The 21,913-nt window shown below is 31.7% G+C and overlaps 1 protein-coding gene across 2 annotated transcripts in view; it reads left to right on the top strand.

Annotated features, from left to right (window-relative positions):
- Nucleotides 1-1,378: 1,378 nt before the first annotated feature.
- Nucleotides 1,379-21,913, top strand: part of LOC108687863 (E3 ubiquitin-protein ligase UBR5) — a 21,687-nt gene continuing 1,152 nt past the window's right edge. Inside the window, exons 1-35 of one of the 2 annotated variants that reach the window (XM_018193875.1) lie at nt 1,379-1,571; nt 2,134-2,334; nt 2,881-3,202; nt 3,288-3,496; nt 4,175-4,341; nt 4,411-4,610; nt 4,696-4,964; nt 5,046-5,200; nt 5,298-5,567; nt 5,684-5,797; nt 5,903-6,084; nt 6,277-6,394; nt 6,529-6,683; nt 6,761-7,046; nt 7,146-7,280; nt 8,186-8,350; nt 9,595-9,691; nt 9,806-10,028; nt 10,114-10,352; nt 10,448-10,572; nt 11,241-11,476; nt 11,583-11,749; nt 12,045-12,379; nt 12,451-12,859; nt 13,594-13,942; nt 14,027-14,369; nt 15,778-16,010; nt 16,238-16,753; nt 16,861-17,043; nt 17,130-17,498; nt 17,614-17,802; nt 17,883-18,005; nt 18,080-18,286; nt 18,405-18,760; nt 18,854-19,060. In XM_018193875.1, coding sequence (XP_018049364.1) covers nt 1,510-1,571; nt 2,134-2,334; nt 2,881-3,202; nt 3,288-3,496; nt 4,175-4,341; nt 4,411-4,610; nt 4,696-4,964; nt 5,046-5,200; nt 5,298-5,567; nt 5,684-5,797; nt 5,903-6,084; nt 6,277-6,394; nt 6,529-6,683; nt 6,761-7,046; nt 7,146-7,280; nt 8,186-8,350; nt 9,595-9,691; nt 9,806-10,028; nt 10,114-10,352; nt 10,448-10,572; nt 11,241-11,476; nt 11,583-11,749; nt 12,045-12,379; nt 12,451-12,859; nt 13,594-13,942; nt 14,027-14,369; nt 15,778-16,010; nt 16,238-16,753; nt 16,861-17,043; nt 17,130-17,498; nt 17,614-17,802; nt 17,883-18,005; nt 18,080-18,286; nt 18,405-18,760; nt 18,854-19,060 — 7,916 coding nt within the window. In that variant the 5' untranslated portion in view covers nt 1,379-1,509. Of the gene's footprint in view, nt 1,572-2,133; nt 2,335-2,880; nt 3,203-3,287; nt 3,497-4,174; nt 4,342-4,410; nt 4,611-4,695; nt 4,965-5,045; nt 5,201-5,297; nt 5,568-5,683; nt 5,798-5,902; nt 6,085-6,276; nt 6,395-6,528; nt 6,684-6,760; nt 7,047-7,145; nt 7,281-8,185; nt 8,351-9,558; nt 9,692-9,805; nt 10,029-10,113; nt 10,353-10,447; nt 10,573-11,240; nt 11,477-11,582; nt 11,750-12,044; nt 12,380-12,450; nt 12,860-13,593; nt 13,943-14,026; nt 14,370-15,777; nt 16,011-16,237; nt 16,754-16,860; nt 17,044-17,129; nt 17,499-17,613; nt 17,803-17,882; nt 18,006-18,079; nt 18,287-18,404; nt 18,761-18,853; nt 19,061-21,913 lie in introns of both variants that reach the window. The other variant, XM_018193873.1, reaches the window with a different exon arrangement.

Genomic DNA, 21,913 nt, shown 5'->3' with positions numbered 1-21,913 from the left:
ATATATATATATATATATATAATCTGCATATCGGAAAGCAAGCTTTTATTAAAATATACGAAAGAATCAACATTCTGTTTCAAATTTTCACTCTTTTAAGATACAGTTACAATAGAAGGAATAAGGAATGAGAAATAAGGAATAATGACTTCAATCTATCAGATATCGGATATCAAAGCTCTGGAGATCGATTCTGTATCTTCAAACAAGGTAAAAAAAAGTGAGTAAATTTATTAGATGTTGATCAATGAAATTATTAGTATTCTAGTAAATTCGCTCACTTGTAATTTTCATCTCGTTTCAAGATACATAATCGATCCCCTGATTGGACAGCTTGTTATTCCCTATTCCTATTGTATTTAAGTCTTTACAATGGCCTAGTTTCTATCAAGGGTTTAAACCGGATCAGAAGGTTTGTTCGCGTCGCAAGCTCCAACATGCTTCAACATGCTCCTACTACAGCTCCTATTCACTCTATTAAGCGCATTGGAAAGAGTAAGAGCTATGGTAGGAGCATATTATCCAACATGTTGGAGCATGCGACGCGAATAAACTTAGAAGAACCAACCAACTATCGAGTCGAGTATTTTTCTATTACAGTCGAACGACAGGAGAATACTCGATTGTAATTGATTGGTTCTTACATTTTGATCCAAATTAAACTCTCGGTAGGCCTCTGTTGTAGAACAGGATTTATACTTGCATCATGGAACTTGCATCTTGTGTCGATTTGTATCAAATGGAAAGCACTGATTATCGAACAAGGATAAGATCATAATGTAAGTATAGTAAGATGAACCATTCTCACGGATGCGCAGTGGGTTGAAAGTAATGGGGAGATCTGACAACCAATCAATTTTTGATTGACAACCAATCAATTTATTTGATGCAGAAATTCATATGATTCGTTCTGCAAATAAGTACATTCCAAAGTAGTACAATTTTGATTGGTCAAACTCTGCCATTATGCGCAATGGTTCACCTTATATAATTCCACTATGGATAAGATAACTCTTGTGTCAATAAGCTTATTAAAGTTGACAAAGCGATTAGCCTGCTTGCTAAGCAAATGAGCATAATTGGTTGTTGCTTATAGATTAAACCAATCATATTCAATCATTCGGTAAGCATGTCTAGCCGCTTTGCCGTCTTGAACTCGTCCAATTTGTATATCATACTCTTGCTGGAAAGCTCCTAGAATTACTAAAGTTAATAACATTACCTGTTTACTAGAATTGACCAATCAATTCTACTAAACAGCAAATGCGATTGGTTAGTTAAACGTCGATTAAATTGGCGAAATCGGCCCTAGACTAAAAAAAGGAAGAAGAAGAAGATATGTAAGCGATGCGTTTATGAACGCGGAGAACACCACGCCATGTTTGCCTGAGGTATGTAACTGGATGTTCCACTAAAAACATGGCTGAATTATTGTTTCGTCGTTCAGTAAAATTTTGTGTACAGTGAAAGAACGATCTGACGTCGAACACATGTGAGTTTGAAGTCATTATGACTTCGATTCATCTTGTCGTGCATCCTTTGCCAGGAACTGATGACCAACTCAATGATAGGTGAGAAATTTCATCTGCTATCAGTTTCTCACACATTACTGCATTCTAATTTATATATCATACCCGAGAAAAAATACTATTTTTTTTCTTATTTCAAAGTGGTTCATTACTGTTGCAACATGTCACGACATATTGTGACTTGTTACGTATGCGTTATTCCCATTTCTCTTCTTATTTCGCGTGTATTAGCGTAACAAATGTACGTCTTCGTTGACATTATCCTCGCCATATTTTAATGGCAATTTATAAAAATGTGGTATCCAATAATTAATCTTGTTTTTACATGTACGCTTCAAGTCTTATAATTGCAGAAAAATGCAAGATATATTTGTTAAGAGATAATGAATAAATAATGCATTGTTGAAACTTGTTATCAAACTTGTAATATATTTAATACGTTACCACTATAATGAAAAAATTATCTTGCAATAGCAATGGAAAAAAACATTTTTATTTTATATTCTTTAATTTCAAAAAGATAATTGTCTATTTTATATATTTAATCTATTTTATGCATCTAAAATATAATAATATTGTATTTTATGCTTTTATATTGTTTTAGATTGAGGGAAATAGCGGATAAAATAAATAGATATGGATTCGTAACACCATTAGCTTTTAATTCTTTAAAAGCATCAATAAAGCGTATTGTAGTTGGACCAAGCCATATTGCTTTTCTCACGGATGACAATAGAATAGCTAGAGTTGCATTTACAGTGCTACCAGATAGATTGGATTTGAGTAAAAATGAACCTAATAGAAAGTGAGTGAAAATAGAGCAAATGTATACATGACTCTACATAGTCAATAATACTGATCAGTAATATTGAATCAGTAAGGATGAGTTTTCTAATTCATTGATTGATCATATTGTGTGCAAATACAATTTTTGTTCTATAAAGCTGCTTCAATATAATCAATAAGCGATTAATCAATCGATAAATTTAAAAATCTCACCCATACTGACAGTATGCATCAATATTTTTAATATTTTTATACGATAACTTTACACGATCAATATTATTAACAATATATTTCACTTTTATATACATTATATTTTTATATACATTATATTTTTTATGATGATATTGTGATATTATGATGCGGTTCTTAATAAAGCGATATTGATGTTTGAGAATCAAAATTCAGATTATTGTCAATATTCTATGTCAATCCATCAATATTAACCATACACTATCAATATTGATAATATTTGTTAATACTGATCAGTATTATTGACCATGTTAGGGTCACCTTATGAAAGGACAGTTTATGCAATAATCAGAAAATGTCTATTTTATTATTTTAGTACAAATAAAAATCATATTGGAAACTCTAATTCTGCACCAAATGGAAATGGAAATAGCAGTAGTGGTAATAGAACAGGGATGTCACGTTCACGTGCGCGAATCATGCGTAACAGTTCCGCGATACGTGGAGGTAACAACAGTGGAGGGAGTGGAAGTGGTGGTCGTATAGGACCACCTGGAGTTATTATGGGTGGAGGAAGTGGTAGCAATTCTCGTCCTATCGCCTCTGTACCAGCACCATTTGTACCGGAAGATCTAATATCTCAGGCACAAGTTGTATTGCAAGGAAAAAGTCGCAATCTTATTATCAGAGAATTACAGGTTTAATATTAATGTTGTAAATAAAAAGAATGTAAAATAATAAAAAATTACATAATTTAATAAAATAATTTTATTAATATTGCAGCGTACAAATCTAGATGTAAATTTAGCAGTAAACAATCTTTTGTCACGAGAAGATGAAGAAGGTGATGATGCAGAAGATGCAGCAGATAGTTACGTTCCAGAAGATCTTATTTCTTTATTAGATGGTGGCTTTAGTAATGAGCATTCAGTTATAATTGATGCTGATTCTATGTTTTCTGAAGATGTATTTGGATACACTGGAATAAGACAGTAATTAATTTTTTACAATTGTCAATTTTACAATTTTTTACATATGTTACAATTGTCAAAGTGTTAACTCAATAAATATATATATTTACTGTAGTTAACACTTTGTGACATATATACATGTAATGATTATACACAGAAAAAGAGAAAGAGAGATAGACAAGCAGATATATTTTAAAGAGATAGTTTTAAACTTTGCTCGAGTAGTTATATAAAAGTTGTATGTAAAAGATACTTAATCAATGTTGATTTGAACAAACGTAGAATAATAATTGAGAACATTCTCTAGATTTTTGAATAAAGATATTTTAAAAGTTTATCCAGTTTCGATAAATCATTTAGCAAATTTCTAAACGAAATTAGAGAGTCTAAGTCAAGTAGTTTAAAATAATTAGAAATTTTTGAAATGCCAAATTTGGTGATGTAAAGATGTCAAATACAATGAAATGATATGGATAGATAATCTCAAAATTATCAAAATAGAAAATTGTTTACTTTAAAAATTGTTTACTTTCAAAAAATTGATGTGTTTAAGTAAATTTATTGAATTTAGTGACTTAAAAGTCTGCAAAGTTTTAAAAATGTATATATGTTACTCTTTAATAAAATATATGTAATAAATATGTAATAAATATGTAATAAATATGTGTGTGTATTTTTAAGAAGATATTTTATTTTTAGTCGTGGAAGTTCTTCGCGTCGTTTAGGTAACGATAGAGAAAACGAGCGTTCATCTCATGAAAGAGATCGAGATCGTGATAGTTTTAGCAGATGGCGAGATCGTCAATATTATGGACCGCGACGTTGGCTGGAAACTGCTCTTAAAGATTCATGGGAAAAAGATTCAGGTATTTTATAAAAGAAATTAAATACATTTATTGAATAGAAGATTGCAGTTTTTAATTTTAATATTCCAGATAACAAAAAAAAGGAATTGGCTTCGCAGAGTCCACTATGGATAGCCGAAGAATTAGAATGGTGGCACGATCGAAGTTGCGATCCAGTACCCCGCTTTGTACAAATCGCATCGCTTTACAGTGAACTAATTGCAGTTTCCGTATCAGGACAGTTATATCAATGGAAATGGACAGAATCGGAACCATATAAAAATACAGAAGTACTGACGCAAATGTAGCATTGTAATTATATATATTATATATATATATTTTTATTATATGCTTCACTTTTTGAAATTTTTACAGAATCCGAATGTACATCATCCAAAAACTATTCCTTTAGCATTGATAACAGAAAAGATAATTAATATATCTGCTACGGCAATTCGATGTTCTGTTAGCACAGAAAGTGGAAAGGTAGCGACTTGGCTCGATGAACTTTTAGGACATGTTGCTTCCCGCCTTGAACATCCAGCGCAAGCTTTTACTGAATTTACATTAGACAGAATTGTATCACTTCACACTTGTGCTTTATATACTGTTGCAAGACTCGAAAGTGGAACGTTATATTGGTGGTATGAACTGTTTTAAGTTTAATTTATATATATTATATATATGTAAAACAGACAAGATTTTTCAATATCTACATCTTTTAGGGGTGTTTTACCGTTTGCACAACGTAAGAAATTGTGGGAAAAATATAAAGCTAAATCACGTAAGCATAGACCATCTACGGTCTTATCAAGTGATATCAGTTATGGAACGCACGTGTGCATGAAAAATAGTCCAGTTTATCAGCCGGGAGCTATTGGTAAGACATTAGGATCTTGTATAACTTATAAACTGACTTAAACACACATAATCTGAAATAATTGTTCAACTTTGAATGTATATAATTTATTTTTAAGGATTCACGATAGCTAACGGTGTACCAAAAGTGGGACAATTGCTATCAGCAGCATGGAATGTGGATGCTACTTGTAGATTTAAAATATTGCCTGCTGGTACACACGTATCTAACGCAAACACTGATAAACGCGAGTCTAACGGAAATGGAAGTACAGGAGTTGTAAACAAACCGAATCACAAAGAAACGGCTGATAGGCTTGATATGCCTCCTCCACCATCTCCAGCTTCGAGTACTTGTAGTGATACTGGCAGCATTACAACAAGTCATAGTAATATATATATATATATATATATTGGTTATTTAAATGTTACAAGAAAAAGCTATATTAAAGTATTTAGCTTGATGTATTATAGTAATAAAAATCTTTACGAAATATAATTTTAGAACGACAAAAACGTATGGCACCTCGAAGTGAAGGAGAATCTGATAGAAAGGACGAAGAGGATTGGCAATTAAAAGATGTTGTTTTTGTTGAAGATGTCAAAACTGTACCTATTGGTACGATCTCATTTATTTGTGATTAATAAAATATATTAGAATAAGCTGAGAAGAATAGGAATATATATTATGTAAGACTAAAATTTTATTGTCTCTTATTAACAGGGAAAGTTATAAAAGTTGATGGTTGCTACGTCGCAGTGAAATTCTTCTCAAAAGATTCAAAAGAGAAGGAAAAAGAAATTAAAGAGAAAGATGTTAGTACTTCAGATTTTAAAGATCTTACAACAGAAGAACCAATGAAATTATTGGCGGATTGTAGACTTTTACGTAAAGATGAACTGCAGGTAATGATCATTGCATATTTACGTATAATATATCACTAAATATTGGGTTGTCCGGAAAGTTCGTGCCGACTAACCTATATAATTTAATAAATGTATACTAAAATTTCAATCTTCTGCGTTTCAATTTTTCTTCAACATCGGCACGAACTTTCCGGACAACCAATATTTGAAGTATAATTTACATATTTATAGGTAATTAAATCATCATTGAATCCACGAGCTCCGGACTGTTTTCAAAGAACGCCTAGAAGAGTCAATATAGTGGAGGGTTCAAATGATAGTTTATTAACTATATCTACAGACGGACAAGGTCGTATTTTTTTTTTTTTTTTGAAGAATATGATAGTCTTCACATTTCAGTATAGATTGTTATTTAAGATAAAAGTAAATTCTTAATTAATGAAAAATATGTATTATTAATCAATAAAGGATATTTATTTACAGGTGTTCATGCTATATTAAAAAGTGGAAATAAATTAAGTTATGTCGTATATAATCTAAGTACAGGAAGATATGTTCAAGATTGTTATATTCCATCTGATATTTCATCATTTTTGGGATTGCAACCTCAAAATATCAATCTTACAAGCGCAGGAGAGGTATGTTTTAATCGCATCTACAAATAAAATATATATAAGTTTTTGAAGACGATGTTTTTTTTTTTTTGTATTTTTAGAATATTGAATGTTCTATGATTTTACGAGACGGTAATAATACCATTTATCCAATCGCGAAAGATTGCGCTGACGCTATACGCGATCCAAATTGGTTGGATCTAACTCCCATAAATTGTATTGGTGCAGCAACTATTCCCATTCCCAGTTGTTCCAATTCGACCAATTTAAAGAATCAGGTTGCAGTTATTGCATTAGCATTCGACAATCTTTTGCTTATGCCGCGTATATTGCGATGTGATTATGAGAGTGTGAAGCAGATATTTTGTAATTTGGAACAAGATCTAAGTAAGTATAACAAACATATAAATATAAGTTTTTTTTACACATTGTGTATAGAAAATTTCACAAAAATACATATGCGTATTATATTTTTCTATTTTGTAGAGAACAACTTGACACATTCAAGTGCAAATTTACAAATTCAAATGATATTGAAGGAACGTTGCGATGGAAATCGAAATATACTTCACGCTTGTGTCAACATGTGCTCACCAACTTCTAATAAAGAAACTGAACAAGGTAACGTATTCAGTACAATATTCATTATGATTTTATAATATGAGTGTAGATATTTTAAAAAAGATAATATTTTAATGTAGAGAATTCAAACGAGAATTCAAATATGAATGAAACTCTTTTTATGTAAATACAATTAGCATTGGTAGACATTTTATACCGAGTGATGTATTTACACTGAAATGGAAGCACAGAGTTATATATATATTACACTAAACTGCTAGAAACAACTAAAATGTTAGGCAACAGCAATAGGAATAGTATAGAAATAAGTAATATATAATTGTCGCCTCCCATTGCACAATGCCGCAAAAGAAAGGTCAATCTGGTCATATAGACTGTAGTATATACTCTTCTATCTATTTCAAAGTTATAGCATAAACAAAATGAAAAATCTGAACGTTGATTGTTAAGCTATAAGGTGATAAATTCAGAATTTCAACTCGTTGAAAATTTACCGCGATTGATGGGAAATTTACCAGGACTGATATATTTGATGGTAGTCTGCGTGAATAGACTTATTCAGTGATATTTAGAAATTAATATCTCCTAAAGTATTGCGAAAATTGCAAAATGATAAAGGACTCAGTTCAGTCTGCTCTATCTACTCACGAGAGACGATCTCATAATTCTTTATATTCTTTTATTACTTACACAATTTGATTAATTGTTTCTAATGTCTATTAGATTTACTATCGCCATTATGCATAATATTTTACCTTATCTTATTACACCATAGTGTAATGTATAGAAGTCTATGAGAAGATCACCTCCATCTGTTACTTGATATAAGATTTGCACTTACACGAAATATGTTTTATTCATATTTGAACTACTCTCATGTGTATTTCATTGATTTTTATATTTAATTTGTTTTTTTTTTTTTTTTTTTTTTTTTATTATTATAGTTATTGAACGTGAGTTAGTATCAAATACAGTAGATGGAACTTCTGCACCTATTGAAGAGCCAATTCCGACATTAAGTTGGCCACCAGAAGCATTTGATAATACATCAGGAGAAGAGGATAGTTTATTAAGCATAGGTGCTGCTAGTATATCTATGATGAAGTCTGGTAAGTAATACCTCTTTATGTTTGCCTATATTTTTTAAAGTAGCAATTTGATTTCAATCAATGTAGTTATACAGGGTGCGTCACCAAAATCCGGACAAATTTCAATTTAAATTTTAAATTTAAATTTTCCGCTATATTTGTGCCTCCGCCAGAAGTTGTTGTTGGCGTCCGAGAAAGCCTGATGCTTCTAGTAAACAGTCATATTCTCAAAATGGCCACGATGTTAAAACTAAGAATCTATAAGGAACTATAATCTGCGGAGTATAATCGAAGATTATCGAAGGCCGCGATCATCGAAGGTCTTCGCGCTGGGCACTCAGTAACGGAAATAATTCGGATTTCTTTGGATACCCAAGACCGTTTGCTCAACCGTTTATGCCGATGTTGTAGCAAAATATACGGCTTTAGAACAGTCCAACGAAGGTTCCAGTATGCCAGCGAGGAAGAGTCTCGAAAGAACGCATCACGAGGACCCCCCGTAGTTGTTGAAAGGGCTCAAGCATTTCGGATGACCCAGGGCAATCGTTGCGCGTTCTGATAAATGTGGTGAAACTGTGGATGAAAATTGTGGCGTCCGGAAGGTCATACGTTTTTCAGCAGGACGGTGCATCGACTCATACGAGTCATGATTCAAAATTGGATTTCAGACAACGTCGATATGTTTTGGTCTAAAGAATTCTGGCTTCTCAACAGCCCAGATTTAAATCCCTTGGACTACTACATATGGAGCGTAGTTGAAAGAGTCACAAACAAGACATTTCAATATGACGTCATTAAGGACCGCTATTGAGGCAGCATTCATCGGCATGGATAGTGCTACATTACAGCGTGCGTGCGAACGCTTTAGACCGAAAATAGAGGCCATCATTCAAGCTAATGGGGGATATATCGAATAATTGTGCTCTATAGGGATCCTCTAAGTGTCATGTAAAAAGATTTTTTGTAATATTTAATTAAACAATTTTTCATTAAAAACATTTTGTTTAAAGAAAATGTTCAATTTGTCTGGATTTTGACGCACTATGTATATTTGAGATTTGATTTAAAAAATATATAGATGTATTATATATATATTCTAATTTTATTATAAGTGCTTCTCTTTTATTTATTAGTTATGTATTCATATAAGCCGTCCTGTTTCTAAACTTAAATTTCATTTTTATGCGTGCGTGTAATACAAATAATTGTTCTTTTTATTATTATTTCAGGCGTTGGAGCTACATCTAATAATACATACATTATAGATTCCGTTGAAAGGCGACATAATGCACTGTATATATTGAAATACATGTGCGAAAATAATATTTTGATACCGCACTTAAGGGAATTACTAACAGCAAAGTATGATTAAAATTCAGATATAATTCTAAAAAGCAAGAACAAATATATTTATGCATTAATCTTCTTTAACATTTTCTTTTATGTTAATTTTTGTATTTTTTTACATGTAAAAAGGGATGGTCAAGGACAAACACCACTCATGCTCGCCGTATCAGTTCGTGCGTATCATGCAGCTCTTATTTTATTGGATACTATACAAAGAGTTGGCAAAGATGCTAAAGATACTTCAGTTATGATACTGCCAGCTGATGCCAGTCCAGATCTATCTCCATTGTTTGTTACTTGTTGCAATGACACATGTAGTTTCACGTGGACTGGAGCAGAGCATATTAATCAAGTATTGAATATATATATTTATGTGTGTAAGAATGTAGATTTATATGTAGAAATCTTTTTATTAAATTAATTATTTTTATTTTAAGGATATTTTCGAATGTAGAACATGCGGTTTAACGGGATCTTTGTGTTGCTGCACTGAATGCGCTCGTGTTTGTCATAGAGGTCATGATTGTAAGCTCAAAAGAACCTCACCTACAGCATACTGTGATTGTTGGGAAAAATGTAAATGTCGTGCTCTTATTGCTGGTCATCAAGGTGCGAGATATGATTTGCTATGTCGTCTTGTAAATAGCACCGATCTCGCCACGAAAATTAATTCACGGTAAATTATACAATTATGCATAAATATTCATAAGTATGTAAGAAGAAGACTTATTTTTGTTCCAATAATATGTATCTTATATATGTCTTGTTCAGAGGTGAAAGTATCTTATTATTCCTGGTACAAACAGTTGGAAGACAATTAGTCGAACAACGTCAATTTAGATCAGCACCTAGACAACGATCAACTTCAGCTAGTCGTAAAGCACCTACTTCAGACGGTATGCACTCTACAGTCTTTATATTTTAATTATACAAGTTTAAAACTTTACTTTAGAGAATTTTTATTTTGTTATATATCTTTGTTTTATAATATAAATAATAAATTTTGTTTTACCAGAATTGGGAAATAACGCATTATTTGTAATTCATTATAATTATCTCTTCAATAGCGACTTTACATTTTTTTTTTTTTTGTAAAGTTCACGTAGTTAATTTTTTGGATAACAAATATAATTGTTATTTTTATTATTACTTATACAACATATGTATAAAGTGCGAGTTTAAAAAAAAAGTGTTATGTTTGATCATATTAATTATAACTATTATAGATTTTGTGCTGAACTGATCAATTAGCATTTTATCACATAGACTGGATCCACATAGATTGGATTATCAGTCTAAAAAAAAAAAAGATTATCAAAATTTGATGAGAAAGTAACAGAAATTGTAATAACTCATTAGTTTTTAAGTAACAGTAATAAGTTACTTTTTTAATTAGAAACAAATAATAGTAACGAGTTATTTTTATAAAGTAATTTTTCTAACTCTATTTTTTAGATTGTTATATTTATGTATTCAAATAACAATAATAATCGATTTAAGGCTAATTTATATTCATATAAATTGACATAATTATGAAACTAAAATTGCATAATTTTTGTTATAGGTTTAGGCGCAGAGTCGGACATGCCAGATCATGATTTGGAACCTCCTCGATTTAGTCGAAAGGCACTCGAAAGATTATTGAATGATTGGCCAGCTGTTCAATGTATGATCATGTCAGGCGTTTCTGAGAATGGTACCGATCAATTATTTGGTGATCAAGGGCAGTTATGTCGGCAGAGTGGTACCGCGTTACTAGATAAATTTACGCATTCCTTACTTGTTAAATGTAGTGCCGAAGTAAGTGAAATATGGTAGATGCATATACACAATTTTTAGTAATGCATATACACAATTTTTTCTTTATATAGATTATACACTAACAAATTTTGTACAATATTTATAGATGCTCGATACATTACTTACCACTTTGATCAGAGAATTACAAGATGAGACTGTGCCTGGACGACAAGAGGAAGCGAATAATGTAGCACGTCGATTCGTAAGATCCGTTGCGCGCATATTTGTCATCTTTACTATAGAAATGGCACCGAATACGACAAAAAGGCGAAGGTAAAAAAAATTACATGTATTCATGTGTTTAGCTATATACGAGGTGCTTCATTATCTCTTGATTATATTTTGGGATTAATGCTTCCGTTTTTTAGTTGATTGTACAACATTATTCCTTAATGAAAAAAAATCGAAAATCCGAAAAATTTTATTTCCTTGATGATTAACAAGTAAAATAAAACCTACGTGATTAGCATTGTTCTTTGAACAATATATTCGTGAATTAATTGAATGAATCATGATAATATCTTTATTAAGATTGAGAAAGAGATTTTTATTTTTTGCATTTTTCCAGCACAAGTCAGGCTTCGCAACCTTTAATGAAGTGTCGAAAAGTTTTCCAAGCGCTAATCAAATTAGCTGTAGAAGAATTATGTGAGACAGCAGATTCATTGATAGCACCAGTCAGATTGGGCGTAGCACGTCCAACCGCACCCTTTACGTTAACGAGTTCTGCCATCGAAGTGATTAATGGATCAGAGGAACTATTTTCTATAGAGCCACTGATACCTCACAGTGGCGTCAGTTCACAGACGTTGGATGCAGCGCTACAAACGCAACAAGGAAACAATAATATTAGTATTTCAAGAGGAGATGTTTCTGCTGTAGATGAAGCAGAAGGTGGAGAAGGTATGAAGAAGTTTTTCTAATTTGTACGTAACAATACATGTTTTTAATCGCATAAAATACATGACAAATAGAAGTCCCTATGGATATGGATGGTGATATGAGCGAACACGAGGAATCTGGGGTTTCTGGAACTGCTACCAATCAGCCACTCGGTGAGGTTGATTCGAACGCCGGTGGTGTTGGTGAAGAACAAGCGGGAGACGGTGAATCAGACACGGAATTGGATCTCTTAGCCGAAGCGGAAACTGAATCCGATTCGGATGATAATCATAGTAATCAAGATGCAGCGTCGGCGCAACGTAGTGTGCAAACGGGTGCGACTGCGGGATCCGATGGTGGAATGGGATCGATATTACTGTTTCCCGAGGACGAATCAGGAGAATCGAGCCAACAGGAGGACGATGAGAGTGAAGCGGGGGAAACGGATGAGCAAGATAATGAGGAATTTCAAATTGGTGATGAACAATTAGAACGCAGGAGGTAAACTGTTCTCAATCTTTTCTTAATTATAATTATGTCATTATCTTAGTTCTATTTATATTTTTCTTTTCTCCATTATATCATCGATGTAATGTAAAGAACTAATAAAAAATCGAAGGAAATATTCGCTTCTTATTTTTTAGATATAGGATTTAATTGGAAAAAAATTTTTTTATTAGAAAAATCTAAAAAATTAGGAATTTCCATAGAATTTATTGGTAGTCAGGATAATTAAAAAAATTTTTTAAATTTAAAATCTGCTTTTTAAAAAAATTATATTTTTGATTTTTTTTTATAATGCGAAATGTCAAACAATTAGTTAACAACAATAAATATATCATATACATCTACGTATATTTACATATACTCTCGTGTGACTTATGAGTTTTTATTTTATTTTAAAAAATTAGGATGACAGAAAAAATAGACTAATAACAGAAGAGTATAGTACTCGTTACTATACTATAGTCAGCTATTACTATACTATAGTCAGCTTTCCTTATATTATCTTAAGTTTCTCTTTTACACACACACACGCACGCACGCACACACACACACACACACACACACTTTCAATTATGAAAAAAAAGAATATAGTTTTTGGAATCCCTTTCTTTTATTTAATTTAATTATCTATAATACAGATTATATTGTTTGCGTTGCTCTATTTATTTCAAAATTGCATTAAAATATATAAAATATTCGGAGATTATAACATCGTTTCTTTGTTTTAGTGGAACCTCCGGTCATTTGCATCGTAACAATCTCGCGCCCGTGTACATGCAGTGGGCAATACGTAATCGCGAATCGAATACGCGTACAGCGGGATTGCGAGTGACGGGCGGAAGCAATCTAGTATTTATTGACCCCGCATCTTTGAGACGCACTACTGCCACGTCGGCTGTCGCAACCGCGCAAGAACCCATAACTATGGGGACCACCGCCAGTTGCCTGGCACGAGCCTTCGGAATTGTCATTCGACAGATTGCCGATTTATTAGTCATGATGCAAGATTATAAGAATTTAGCGCCTGCCTTACCACGTTTGATGGAAATTACTTTTCAGGACGCTCTAAATTTGCAAGTATGCAAATGCCTATATATGCCCTCTTAATTTTTTTTGGTTTGAATTATTGTTATTCATAAAACGAATTGTGTTCTGTTGTAGTCATATTTAGAAGCGCATTTAAAGCCTACGTGGGACTGGTTGCTTACGGTGATGGATGCTACGGAAGCGCAACTAAGATTCGGAGTATCTCTGACGCGTAGCGCAGACCCGACTCACCCAGAACACCCTCTTAATAACACTCCATCTTTGTCAGGAGGTAATTTTAGTGGTCTACTAAATACAGCCGCTCTTTCACTGACTCTACAAGGAAATACAAGTCGAAATCCTCGTGGTGGTATTGCTACGACGAGCTCAAATATCTCCACTCCTCAAGCTTCAACACGACTCACCGTTGGTTTTGCAGGCGTTGGCGAACCTCCAAGGAGCAACAGAGAACGCGAAGGTTTATATTCAAGTTTTTATTATACTTTAAAAAATCTTATTTTTATTTTTTTATTGAATGTCACATCATGCTTTTGATGTATTCTAGAATATGTAATTCTATTATTGATAGAACAAGAGATTTATATAGTCAAACTAAAGATGAAAATTGCAAATTTATTTCAGGAAATACTTTCTTTGTTTAAATATTAGTTATTACTATGTTTGAGATGTAGAAAAAATTAATTTATAATAAGAAATTTACTAAAAAAGTGTGAAAATATCCTGTGTCTTTAAAGACAGACTCGAAAATTTCAAATTTTGTCATGATTCAGTTCTTCGAAGAAACAGTTTATTTTCTGCTCTAATTTTTTCTCAAGACACGTTGTATTATAGATTTAGCCTAAAACGAGCTCAAATATCACTCCACTTTAACTTAAAAAAATTATTAGAAAAATGTTATTCACAAAACTATAACGTTTTTATTACAATTTTTATACGAAAATTGAAATTTTTGTTGTCATTTTGTAATCACTCTTTTTTTAATGGTCTATTTTACATTTTTGTGTAAAATAATGTTCTGATGAAAACTAGATAAAAAATAGCAGATTGTTTAAAAAAAAAAGTCATGAAATCGTGGCAAAACACACTTGAAATTTTCGAATCTATTTTTAATATAAAAGTTTTCTATAAATGGGAAACACCCATTTATAGAAAACTTTTATATTTTTAATAAGTTTTGTATTATAAATTAATGTTCTATATCTCAAATATAATAATAATTAACGTGTAAATGGAAAAATACATCTATATCTAATACATTTATTTTTTTCCCTGAAATAAATCCGCAAATTTCTCTTTTGATTTGATCATGTAAACCTGTCTTTTTCTAAGCTTCATCCAGATTAAAACTTTGTCAAAAACATATATCATCGAATGTATCAAAATTAAATTCAAGAAATTGCAGAGTACATTTGATGATATATATTTGATGACATTCCGTCGAATAATATTGTAAACATTATCATTTATATAAATTAAAAGTAACTTGTAGGTAACATATCAATGACAATATTACTTATAAATTTATATTTTTAATCTCTATCATCAACATATGAGTGCTCAAGAAATTTTTGTTGACATGTTCTATACTATATCGCCACATTATATTAAGTGCTGGTCCATACACTGGATTTTAGACAAATAAATAATACTAAGACTTTAACAAGACTTAAACAAATCAAATTTTATCAATTATTCGGCATCATCATATTCAGCGACTCAAAATCTATAAGATTATATATATAATTTACGTTATATACTTTTTAAGGTGAATTGGTCTATTTTACATCATTCTTTAGTTCTATTATATAGTTCTTTCAAAGTCCTATCAAAGAATTATAAAAAGGAATTTCGTAATCTGTTTTCAGGTGGCGATGCGCACTCGGCGAGACGTGAATTCTTATCATATTGTCTGTCTTTAATGCGTGCCCACAATAGCGAGCATAGAGATAGCTTGCCAGTGTTGGATGTTTCTGCTTTAAGACATGTCGCTTATGTGTTCGATGCACTCGTATATTATATGCGTTCTCTTTCAGAACCACTCGCCTCCAGAAGCGAGACTCAGAAGGAATCGTCCAGTTATTCCAGTTGGAATGACCAGGTTTGTAGAATTTGATCAGTTTCGAATATGCGCTTTACTTTTTTGTAAACACGACATTTAAGTAGAAATTGAAATCGGTATATGTAAATATTTAATATGAATTTCTATTTTGATTCTATAAACATTTTTTTTATAATGCGACATTCAATGATTAGCAACAAAGTTCTTTTTCGAGTATTGAAAATAACGAAAATTATACTCTACGTAATTCCATTGAATTTTATTAGGATGAAAACGACAATGATGAAGGTGAGGAATATAATTCGCCAGCACCAACTGCTATGGAAACTGATTCTGTAGATTATCCGGATTTACTTCAAGTACCTATATGTGGATCTGGAAATCATAGCAATTCAGCCCCTAAAGGGAGAAAACATCCTTTTCTGCAGAGATCAGATTCTACCTTATGCCTTGGTTGCCCGCCTCTAGATCCGTTTGATACCGTAATGAGTGAAGCGTTGCCGTTAGCTGATCAGCCACATTTATTGCAGCCACACTCAAGACGTGAAGATCTATTTGGTATTCCAAGACAACCAACTTGTTCTAATGTAGGTGGATCTAGTCAGAATCCTTTGGAAGGTTTGCCAACGAGATTAGGTCTCTCTGCGCGTGGTATGGACAGTCAAAATAGCACGGTAACTCCAACGTTCAGTCAAGTTGTGCAAGGACCGAATTCTAACATAGACTCGAGAAGAAATTCTATTTCTGTAGGAGACCTAAATTCGAGTTCCATCAAATACGCGGTAATATATTTTTTAATAATAATATTAAAGCATTCTTACATGAGCTGTTGCAATTTTTCACCAGCGATATGTTAAGAAATTATATGAATTATTAATTCGTGTTTCAGGAGAAATTAAAATTATCTACTCATGCTAACGAAGGTCACTCATCTCTCGTAACGGAACAAATCATTGATAGAGCACCAATTATAGTATCTACAAATAATCAAGGTGATACAGCAATTAGCACCAAAGGCAAAGATATATGCAAAAATAATAGAAGCGTTATAGTTAGAGCTGGAACAATGTCGGTAAGCGTCACGATACTATACTATGTATGTTGAACAAATGAGTATCAATATTTAATATTTATCGCTCCGCGATTTATTTTCTGAAGGAATCAAACACGAATAAAATTGGAGCGCCAGAGATATTAGTTGTTCCAACCGTCGAAAGCCAAAATGTATCTGAGGAAGTTGACCCAGTTGCCACGAGCCACGAGATATCCGCTCATGAAACTGTTGAAACGAGTCCAGTAGAATCCGTCAGAACAGTATCATCGATCGGAACGAATATTTCTCATAATATTTTGCTAGGACGATGGCGATTATCATTAGACTTGTTTGGACGAGTCTTTATGGAAGATGTAGGTTTAGAAGCTGGATCCGTGGTATCTGAATTAGGAGGATTTCCCGTGAAGGAGGCTAAATTTCGCAGAGATATGGAAAAACTTAGAAATTCACAACAAAAAGATATTACTATAAAGGTAGTGTGTAACAACAAAAAGTAACGTACAATTCATCTACAGAATAATATTGTAACTGTCCAAATGTATAAGCTTCAAGTACAAAAAATGAGTAAATTATGCAATTGGCCAACAGGTGGAAAGAGATAGAACACAGTTGTTAGTACAGACAATGAAAGAATTAAATGCGCAGTACAATATATATAATAGAAGAGCTTCTTCGAATACTCCTCCTTTGGCAGTAAGTCGAGTTAAAGTCTTTTTCAAGGATGAACCTGGCGAAGGAGCTGGCGTTACCCGAAGCTTTTACACAGCGATCGCCGAAGTCCGTAATAAGTCCAAAATATGGAATTAATCAGGTTGGTTTGATTGCGAAATCGATTATATTTATATATTTATTTTTAGGCATTGCTCGCAAATGAAAAACTCCCGAATCTCGAAGCAGCACAAATAGAATCGAAATATACACAATACAATGTTATGCAGAAACTGAAAAGCAGAGATCGTGACCGTGATCTTAGACGACAGGTATGTTACATGTCGAGTCGATGTGAGATTAGTCACTGATTGATTCTCGTCATATGGATATTGTTTCATTTCAGAATACGCGCTCTTCCGGAAAATGTCGCGAGACGCGTCGCGCTTTATCCTTCGATGCTCGTTCCTTCCATCCTTCGAATACGATCGAAGGAAATAATAGTTCGACACCTGGTAGCTCGTCTAGTACTCATCCTTTACCGATAAACCATCCGAATAATGATCACTTAACTACGAATCAGCAACAACTTGGCGAAAGATTGTATCCCAAGGTTTCGTATGACATTTGTCAAATTTACATTTATTTTGCGAAAAGTAAAATGTAAATTCATTTATTTTTGACATTGTTTCTTTTGTATTGTATATATAATTACTGCTTGCTTACTATAGGTGCACGCTATACGACCAGCGTTGGCTGAAAAAATAACTGGCATGTTGCTGGAACTGTCATCATCCCAGTTATTGCTATTGTTGGCTTCGGAAGAAGCTCTCCGACAGAGAGTGGAAGAAGCATTTGACTTGATTCATACTCATACTCAAGATTTGACCAGCGAAATGCTGGATCTCGATGTATTCAGCTTAACCGAACGATGCGCGGCAAGTAAGAAAAAAATGGAAAATAGTATTCTGGATGATACGGAGGACAATGCTCCGCTCTTTTATTCCCCTGGTAAACGTGGCTTTTATACGCCAAGGCAAGGCAGAGGTAGCTATGAACGGATGAATGCGTTCAGGAACGTAGGCAGGTGGGTTTAAAATGTTTCAGTGATGGTATATTTTTCTATGTAATACATGTATACTTCTTAGTAAAAATCAAAACCTACTTGTATTTTTCTCAGACTTATAGGACTGTGCCTCTTACAAAATGAGCTTTGTCCATTATTTTTGAATCGCCATGTAATCAAATATATCCTAGGAAGGCCTATACGTTTCCATGATCTTGCATTTTTCGATTCTGTTATTTACGAAAGCTTGCGACAATTGGTTATCGATGCTGAAACGAAAGACAGTAACAGCTTGTTTTCCGCATTGGATCTTACATTCAGGTATAACTTTTCACTTGCTTCGTGTTTATCTCTTTTTAAATATTTTTCTTAAGATATTCACATATATATGTTCATAAGTGTAATGTATACCTATTTTGTATGCGTATGTGCATGCATATATAAATTGTGAGAATAGGAACAAACTTGTCTTATTATAAGTTCCTGACATATGAAATTATATAATGTTGATGAATCTGAAAGCAAGTCCTGTTTTTTAAACAAAGTTAAATGAATTTTTTTATCGATTTTTTTTCATTATTCAATATATAAAAGTGTTAAAGCAAAATTGAAAAACAATTTATGAAATACAATAATACAGTCACAGTTAAATAAGACAAAAATAAAAGAAGAGCTATACGAGCTAATTGTTAAATTAATTGTTGAAGTTTAATGATTCTTGTGAAATATATACAAAAACAAAAATGTCACGCTCATTTTCAGTGTTGAAAAATAAATAATGATCAGATTCGTAACAGAACAATTAAATTATTCGATAATCGATACACTGTATATTCAAACAAATTTAACATAAATTTGGAATTAAGAATATAAAATTGTTAACAAAAAGTGTTCTGTTAATAGACGTGTTCTGATTAACAGTAATTCTTTCTTCAGATTAAATCAATGCAGTTCTATAAAGCGTTTAGTCATTGGACAATGTAGTTGTCCTCAATATAATATAAAATAAGAGTGCACACCATGGTGTATATTACATCATTATTACGCTAAAACTCTGTTCCCACTTGACTTCCATTTTCAAATTTTAAATATCACACTGATTCTACATTGTCGCTTTGATACGATGTAGCCAAATCCCACTTCATGCATAAAATTTGCACTACACTGTAGTCACGGAAACACCGAATGAATTCGCTTACCAATAGCCAAGGAAACATGGATAGCCAAGGAAACACTGTCTGAATGTTGCATTAGTGAGCAATAATGCAGTCAAGAGAAAATGCTATAAGTTGCAATTAGTTAATAAAACCAAATAACAATCCATAATTTTTATAACTACAAATTAATGATACGACTGGAACTTTATATACGTAAAAAATAACGATTGTTAACATCCTCTCGAACGTCCAAATACAAATGACTTATTTTTCAAGCCTGGTTGCACCAATGTTATTTTGACTTTAAGCGAAACTTAAAATTCTCTCTGTCTCGTTTTAAAACGAAAAAGAAACAATTTTAAGTCTCACTTAAAATCAAAGTAACGTTGATGCAATTGGATCTTAGTGATAGATTGAATCATTTATTTCGTTTTTGTATATATTCCACAAGAATTATTAAACTTCAGCAGTTAACAACTAGTTCATATAACTTTGTTTATGTTTAAAAAATTTATGAGATATTTTATATTTTAATTTAAGATATTTCAAAATATGAAATATCTCGTCACAAATATTTATTTCTTGGTGAATTTATTTTATTTTAAGGGAGGACAGAAGGTTTATGTGAATTAGAAGAAAAATTTGAAAATTTATTGTAGGAAAAGAAATAAATGGACACACTTCTAGGTATGTTCATTTATTCCTTTTCCTACAATAAAGTTTAGATGATTTACTATTATATTTGACATGCAGAAAATTAATTTATAATACAAAATTTATTAAAAAGGAATTTCTGTCATTGAAGACAAGCCTGAAAATTTTCGAGCTTCGTGTTTGGTCACAATTTTATGATTTCAATTTGCTATTTTCTGATCTTGAAGTTTTTCTTAGCATACTCTGCTCTACAAATTAAATCCAAAATAAGTCATTAAAATAATTTATTATGAAATGGTAACAATATAAATAACATTAAAATTAGAGTGTAATGTTGTTTGATAATAAATTTTTCTAATAAAGTTTTACTTTAGATTTAATTTGTAGAACAAAGTATTCAGGAAGAGGAAAACTCAAAAAATAGCAGTTTGCTTTCTTATAAGTTACGGAATTGTGGTAAAATACAAGGCATGCGAAATTTTTGGGTATGTCTTAAACAAATTATGTTTAATAACACAATATTTTATATTATTAATTCTATACATTTCAAATATAGTAATAAAATAATATAAATAGAAGAAAATCATTCTTTATTCTTTTTCTTGAAAAATCACCTTCGCCTTCAATTTGACCATAAATATCTCTCGTCTGAATATTTTATACATAAAGTGATGAAAACAAAATCGATTGTAATATAAATAAAAATAATTCTAATCGCATTTTTTAAAAGTCTGTAGTTGCCCAGTTGCAGTTATGCGGGTTGTATGTCACACACTTATACAATTACAAATTTTCTTAAATATAGGAAATATAATAATAATAATAATAATAATTCTTGTATTCCTTATTTTTATAACTATAATACTTTTATACAAGGTGTTTGATAAGTAACGATAAAAATTCTTGCAGAGATAAAAAAACCTGAGTCTAAACTGAATCTAAAAGTCCTCTACCATTTTGCAATTTTTGCAATAATTAACAAAATCAATTACTAAAAATCACCAAATATTGATTTTCAATAATTTTTTACGCAAGTATTATCAACTTTACAGAAATTCAAGAGACAAAAATTGTTTATTTTCTTCTCATAGAGCTTCAAGAATTTTTTCAAAATTTTTTATCAACTTTTTAGTAGTGCATTTTCTTATTGGCAACTACTTTTCCAATGTGAGAAAATGCGGTGCTAAAAAAATTTTTACATATAAAATGAGCGAAAATGAAAATTGAATTATAGAAAATTATGGTTCCGTTTAAAAAAATTCGCCAAAAATATTACATTAAAAGCATTGTTTATAAAATAAATGTTATATACGTATATATTTATATGTATATTATATTTATTTTGTATGTATTACTACTTAAG

Source organism: Atta colombica, unplaced genomic scaffold (genome assembly GCF_001594045.1).
Source record: "Atta colombica isolate Treedump-2 unplaced genomic scaffold, Acol1.0 scaffold219, whole genome shotgun sequence".
Classification (NCBI taxonomy): Eukaryota; Metazoa; Arthropoda; class Insecta; order Hymenoptera; family Formicidae; genus Atta; species Atta colombica.
Note: the sequence above shows the minus strand (reverse complement) of the source record. Positions and strands in the feature narration are given on the sequence as shown.